We start from the raw sequence: 7500 nt of genomic DNA, 5'->3' as shown, positions 1-7500 counted from the left end.
GCCGTAGTTCTCGACGCTCGGACAACCCCGAGCTCCAGCACCCGTTGAACCAGAGGGAAACGCCCCGCAAGACAAGATGCCACCTACGACGTTGCCCAGCCATGTACATCCACCGTCTCTAGGGCCCTGCTTGACGCAAGGCAGCCCCCCCCCGCGCGCGCCAAAGTGGCCGGCAGCCGGCTCCAAGGGCGGCTGCATCGCAGCTCCCTCCATCTCACTCCATGCGCTCCCAATCCATGGTCGGGATCCAGTCTCAGCCATCAATTCAGTCCTCTATCCATGCAGTTGCCTCCGGAACCCAGTCAGCATCGGTAGCGACAGCGTCGCTACTCCCTCCTCCCCCCTCTTCCCTCCCCACCCCAGCCCCCTTACAGTTGGCACCCGTGCTAACTGCTCACTCTTTCCCTCCCCATCACCTGACCGATGCCACCACGGGTCCATTCATGTTCGGCGCGCCATCCCATTCCATCTCGCGCCCGAACCAAATAGGCACTTACAGATCGCAGGCGGCTCCGGTCGCTACTCCCCCCTTCCCACCATTCCTACCCCCTTCCACCTTCCCCAGCCGGGGTCCCAAGCCCCCGGTTGCCCCCCTCCGGTCGGCCCCGCGCCAACCGCTCCCTCCCTACCCCAATTTCCCCCATCCCGGAGTGCCCGTGCCGGATCTGTCTCATCCCCTGGGACTCAACGCAGGCGCAGCCGCAGCCACGATGCCCACCCACCTGCCGTCGTACTCATTGTCCACTGCTACTCCTCTCCCTCCTCCTCCGCACGCTGCCTCGCTCGAACCACCCCCCGTCTCTGCCGCCGTGAGGAACCTAATTCTATCAGGTGCAGACATAGACCTCTCAACACTCCTGCCTTCACTGCCCACACCCGCCCCCCCCAGGGATATCGACTGCGGGGACGTCATGGTGTCCCTAAAAGCATCAGGCCCCGCCGCTAAAATTCTATCATTCCCCGAATTCACAGTAGCCTTCTCTCACTACACAGAAATCATGTGCTCCGCCTTCCCTCAGAGACGAGGTGAGCTCAACAGCTACCTGTCAATCATAGCGCTTGGCCACTACATTCGGGGGCGCCCACTTTTACTCCTACCACCGGCTATTTTCGGCTAAATCCGCTGCCAGAGTTACTTTCTGGAACCAAATTCCGCACTGGGGGGCCCTCGATCTGGAATTATACAGCAGAGTGTTTTTAGGCGTTAAACCAACCGTCTGCGCTCTATGCAACGGGCGCAGCCACGGCTCCGGTGACTGCCCACTCGTCCAGTCAAAAACCACTGCCTCCAAACCCACATCTTCAGCGGCTCGCTTGTCCTCTACGGCAGCCAACATAGAAGATGTTGGGAACTCGCTCTCCTGGAAAGGCCGCGAAGTGTGCCGAAAGTTTAATATAAACGCGTGCTCACTCTCCACATGTCGGTATCTACACGTTTGCTCCTATTGCGCGGGGGCTCATGCGAGGACCATCTGCCCAGTCCTGCGCAACACTAAGGGCCAAAACATACCAAGGCGGAACGGAACGGTCGCAGGACGGACGCGGTCTTTCTGCTTAGTTTTGGCCGGCGTGCTTTTCTCTGCCTTGCACACTGACAGCGTCGGCGTGCGCGGCCAGTCCTATTCAAAACCCTAGCCACAGCCAAAGCTAGCATGCTACTTTGCCATTCATTTGAATGAGACACCGCCGGTCGCCGGCGTGAAAAATACGCTCGAGTTCTATTTTCCAAATCCAGCGCGGCGCGGAGCCGGCTCCCGCGCCGCTGACGCCCGACTACCGCCGGTTGGTGTGTAAGGACAGATAGGTTTCAATGTATCTTCACTGACGCCGGTAAAAACCGCGGCCGTTCCGCGCCGCGTTACCGCCTTGGTGTGTCAGACCCCTAATAAACGTGCTCGAAACTACCTGTCTACTCCCGTTGTTGTGCCTTTATTGCAGTCCGAATTAGAATCCCACCCAAATAGAGAGTTCTGCGACTACCTCATCCATGGTCTGACTCACGGTTTCCACCCTGGCGTCGCATCCTTACCCACCGAGTCATTCTCGTGCAAAAACCTTCAGTCGGCCCTGGGCGACCCAGACACAGTCACGTCCCTCCTTCGCAAGGAAGTAGAATCCGGTTTCATGATTGGCCCATTAAACAAATCCCCGTTCCCCGTCTACAGAGTGAATCCAATTGGCATCACCACACGCAAATATTCCGGTAAAAAGAGGCTGATAATAGATCTGTCCACCCCCCACGAAAACCTAGTTCCAAGCATCAACAGTTTAATTCCCCTTGACGATTTTTCGCTAAATTACCATTCCATAGATGGCGCCGTACGCCTAATAAAGCAGGCCCTCACAGTTGGCTGGCCAAAGCTGATATCACCTCTGCGTTCAAAGTCATGCCCCTGAACCCAGCCTTCTGGCACCTCTTCGGCGTTAAGTGGCGGGGGAAACTGTATTTTGCAGTGCGTCTCACCTTTGGCTGTCGGAGCAGCCCCAAGATTTCCGACACGCTGTCTGAATCCCTGTGCTAGATTCAGTGTTGCCAAAAGAAAATCAGCCAAAGTCGCTATGGACTTGCTGAAAAGTCGCTAGAAGTCGCTAGATGACGTCATGACGTTACGTATGACGTCACAAGGTCACGCACGGCGCGCTGATCTACAGAAAACGTGCCCACATGCCTTCGTCCACAGTACAAATGGGCGGTGCTAGCTACTTTTTGGAGATCAGAGCTAATCTGTAGCCCTGCTTAACCGTGGGAAACGCTTCTGACGGCGGCGCAGAGTCAGAATTATGTGGAAAAACGATGAATTTGTCACTGAAAATGCACGTTTTAAAAAGTCGCCAGATGCACCAAAAAGTCGCTAAAGGCGCTAGATGAGGTTTTTTTGTCGCCAGTGCCCGGGATTCACTGCGGTCGGTGCGGCCAGCCTGCTAGTGCTCATTTAAATTTGTCACACGCATATTCCAATGAGCGGTTGTGGTAGCTTTTGTGATACGCACCGGATTCTCATGCCCCCTGTATCTGCTTGTAGGGTAGGCCGAGTAAAGTTAAGTAGGCCTACAGGGTACAGTTGAGGTAAATCAAATATACCTGTGTAATAACAAGACTCAATTCCAAAGTGTAGGCATAACATAAATGACAGTCCCAAAACATTTGGTGACCATATCGAAGATTGTGTAATCTCGGTTTATGTTGACATTCGGTTCCTGCCATATGTCCCATATCGCTTGCCGTAGCCTCATACAAGCAGATGAGAATTCATGAGAATTCCTGTGCGTATCACAAAAGCTGCCACACCGTAGTGCATCATGTGTCACGTCTGTCTCTACCCGCCACTGAAAATGCATTGTGTGGTGTCGTGGGGAGGGAGACTGATTTGCCTCTCACAAGACAAGCGAAATAGTCGCTAGATTCGGCCAGATTGAGCCTGAAAAGTCGCTAAAGCTGGGCTTACACTGTGCGAATTTTGCCCCGATTTTGCCCCGATTTGGCACTCCCACGACTTTTTGAAAGTCGGGCCGATTTCTTGCTTGATCGCAGGTCAATCGTGAGTCTCGCATCATGCAGTGTACATGGGGTAACGACAAGCGATTTCGCCTCACGATCGTGCAATCGCAGGGTCGCAAGAAAATCAAAACGGTTTGAAATTCTGGTCGTGGCTCGTGCGTATATCGCAGAGTTGAAGCAGTGCTACGACCCGATTTGACACTTCACATGCACAAATTAATAGGGCCGTGCGATTCGCTGTCGAGCGCGACCTCATCTCCACCTCAGGTGCGCATATTCCCTCCTCTGCAGACCGGGGAAACATGCTGTCGCGTCGTACGGGGGAAGCTTTTCGCTCGCATCCGACTGTCGGCTCCTGTAGTGTGAGGACGTGAGTCGTGAGTTGTGAACTTTTAAACAGTGAAATTCCATCGTGCAGTGTGAGCAGAAGTTAAGACCCACGAGTAAAAATATCGCACAGTAGTGATGCGCGGGCCGGCCCGAACCCAGCGGGGCCCTCGGGTTAGCCCGCAGGGCGGGTGGGGCGGGCCGTTATGTTCTTAAGAATCCACGGGTTGCGGTCGGGTCGGGTCAGATCACAGACAGTCGTCATAATTACACTAATTAGGCCTACACTGTTGACATCAGCGCACATCCGAGACAGTAGAATTGACGGTGTATGCACATGTGCTTGCTCTCTCTCCCCCTGCGCACAGAACCAGAATGCAAGCAAGCAGCCAATGTGGAGCTCTCGCTCTCCTTCTGGTTCTAGTTCCCGCGCATCACTATAGCGTGGACTCACGTGAAGCTCTCGCTCTCTCGCCCCCCGCTCTCACTCAAAGAGAAGCAAGCCGTCTAAATATTTTAGCTTAATGGTGATGGACATTGATTGTTGAACATTAGGCTATTTAAGCAGTTGAAATAAAAAAGCACACTGACAACAACCGATCCACAGGACTTAATCTGTTATTTTATATCATGGCATTCTCCAAAGACTATGGCTATTTAATCCGTTTTGCTTTCTCTGTCCTTTATGAATGCGCTTGCGTTCAGCCCCCGAAGGCTGTTGTGTTCCGCTCCTATAGCGAGGCGGTCACTTTCCCAAGGTGAAGTGTTCCAGCCTTGCGAGTAACGCGCATTTTCCCCATCGCGGGCTTAGTTCTAACGTTATGATGCATATCTGGCGAGGTAAACGTTACGAATAGGCCTATGCCCTACTTTTAAGTTTGCCCCAACCCAGGATGTTTCCATAGGATATGGCCTGATATCCAGGGCTGATATGCACTACAACTCAACGCGCTTCAAATGCATGTTAAACTCGCGCCTCTCAGTCTACAAAGAGTAGCCTATCGGTATTCTTTGCATTGACCACCATCGGTTGAGTTTTAGAATCAATACAAAAAAGACACGTCTATAGCCTACATGGTCTTGTCATCCAGCATATCGAAAATAGGCGAGTGGCTACTTCATCCTCAAATCTTAGTTAGGCTATTAGCAGATAACTGTTGGTCTTGCATTCATCAAAGGAGCTCTACTGAGCGGTTGCCTACTTCAGATGCTAGTGAATGGTTCGAAAGGAAAATAATTTATGTTCATGTATGTTCAGGACAGTCTTGCAAAGAGACAACCGACTATGTCGAATAATTGGTCAAGGCGCGAGATGAGGAATATACTTCAGGGCTATTGGGAAAAAATGAAGAAACTAAAGCACGCGACGCTTGCGCAGGCTATAAACAAGCTATGCGCCCCGAACATCACTGCTTGTTGTTCGATGACTTGAATCGAAACATTTATAAGGACATCAGGGCTCTTGTTGATTCCTGGAATACCGCCTCAGCCAGCTGAAAGTGAGTAGCAGTGTCCCATGTGTCAAATGGTAAGATAATGCCATTCCTGTCTTCATTTAACGTTTTAAAACTCAGCCTGTCTACTCGGCTGTTGAGGTATTCGCTTTCGCTATCGTTGTCACTTTTGCATGTAGCCTACTAAAATGCAATTCATCTCCAAGTATTTATTTAATAACAATTGGCTATACAGCAATTCTGTGAAAGTAGTCATCTTTCCATGGGAATAGCAAAGTCCAGCACGCGCGCACACTTATTTCTCTCCTTCCATTGACAACCCACAAGCTCCAACAAGGGGAGGGAAAAAAACACCGCTGTCCATGCGCTTCCTAACAGGTGGCGACCCCACCACGTCTCACAGCCATGAGCACACAGACAACCCGACCGGCACCCCACATCATAGTAAATTCATATGGCACACACCTTAGGTGTCTGATGTAGCAGCGAAAAATGGAATTAAAACCACAATCGTCAGGTGGATGTGCTGCGGTCAACATGCTAGACTAACTTTATTGATCCAAGAGGGAAATAAAGGGTGAATGGCTGCCACACGCAGCTGGCAGTCTAGGACATTACGCATCCCCTCGGCGCCGCCGCAGACATTACATTTATGTTTATTTAATAGGCCCATAGGCTATATCAAAATACACATTTATTTAGGCCTATTAAACAAAAACAAACATTAAGCGGGGCGGGTCGGGTCGGGTTAAAAATCATTGTGTAATATTTCGGGCCGGGTTGGGTTGGGTTGGCTGCGTGATGGGTTGGGTTGGGGCGGGCTGTAAATATCAACGGCCCGCGCACCACTATCGCACAGTGTATGCCCGGCTTTAGTCGCTAGATGACTTTTTTTGTCGCCAGAGGTGGCCAAAAGTCGCTAAATTGGCAACACTGGCTGGATTCTCCAAAACAACTACAACCTCAAATTACTTGTGCATCTATTGGACGACTTCTTAGTCGTTACTCCCACGTCCCAGCCTCCAGCCGCAGGCATTACCACCTTATCCTATGTTTTCGTCAAACTGGGAATTCCCCTTTCCCTGGAGAAAACTGAAGGGCCGTCAACCAGACTGGAATTCCTCGGTATCACATTGGATACGACGAATTTTCAATGGCGCTTCCCAAGGAGAAGCGAGACAGAATTTCAGTGTTACTCGAATCGTTCCTCGACGCCCCCTCCTGCACGAAACAAGCGCTCCTATCTCTATTAGGACACCTAAATTTCGCTGTGCGCGTAATACCACAGGGTCACCCTTTCATATCACACCTCCTTTCCACAGCGTCAGCCGTCCCGTCACTCTCTGGCACCGTCCACATTGACGCGCACGGTCTTGCAGACATCAGGTTGTGGAAACTGTTTATAAACCAGTGGAACGGCTTATGCATGTTTTACAATGACTGTGTTTTATCCCCAGACGATCTGTAAATGTTCACTGACACGGCCCCCTCGGTGGGGTTCGGTAGTTACTACAATGGGCGCTGGTTCGCTTCCACCTGGCCCCAAGCATTTCTGAGGAGGTGCGCGGATGCCCCATCCTCAGCCGTGTACGAGCTATACCCGATAGTCCTCGCAGCCATAGTTTGGGGAAAAGAGTGGCGATCTAAGAGCGTTCTCATTCATAGCGACAACGAGGCAGTCGTAAATGCCATTAACACCACATGCACGAAATCTCAAACGGTCTCTCCATACCTCAGACGTCTCGTCTGGACCGCGGCCAGTTATCAATTCATTATTAGAGCAGCCCACATTCCCGGTCACCACAACCAAATCGCTGACTCCCCCTCTTGTTTTCATTTCCAGAAATTCAGATCGTTGGCACCAAATGCGGACGAGCTCCCCACGCCCCTCCCGAGATTCTCAGAGACCATCTTCCTGTGAATCACCCATTGAGCTATCTGCAACAAACCACCACCGACTTAGTCCTCAATGCGATTTCTCACAACACCATGCAGTCCTACTGGACCGCCTGGTCCAGCTTCAAGCAGTTCCACGCACTACATTCCCTGCCCTTTCCTAACTTCGACACGGTCACAATATCCTACTTCATTACGCACGCCTTTACGCTCCAAAAACTCAGTCCCGCCACAATCAAAGCCTATTTGTCAGGCGTGCATTTCATGCACAAATTAATTTACGGTTCCAATTTCCAGTCATTCTCCGACAGTAGAGTCTCGCTT

The 7500-nt window shown here is 51.5% G+C and overlaps 1 protein-coding gene across 1 annotated transcript in view; it reads left to right on the top strand.

Moving 5' to 3' along the window:
* Positions 1 to 236: 236 nt before the first annotated feature.
* The window catches only part of LOC134438684 (uncharacterized), a 7939-nt gene continuing 675 nt past the window's right edge, over positions 237 to 7500 (top strand). Inside the window, exons 1-2 of the mRNA XM_063188300.1 lie at positions 237 to 1026; positions 7124 to 7500. The exon at positions 7124 to 7500 is cut by the window's right edge and continues 675 nt beyond it. Of these exons, the coding sequence (XP_063044370.1) occupies positions 237 to 1026; positions 7124 to 7500 (1167 nt within the window). The remainder of the gene's footprint in view (positions 1027 to 7123) is intronic.

Source organism: Engraulis encrasicolus, chromosome 22, assembly GCF_034702125.1.
Source record: "Engraulis encrasicolus isolate BLACKSEA-1 chromosome 22, IST_EnEncr_1.0, whole genome shotgun sequence".
Classification (NCBI taxonomy): Eukaryota; Metazoa; Chordata; class Actinopteri; order Clupeiformes; family Engraulidae; genus Engraulis; species Engraulis encrasicolus.
The sequence above is the reverse complement of the archived record's forward strand: the minus strand, read 5'-3'. Positions and strand labels throughout refer to the sequence as shown.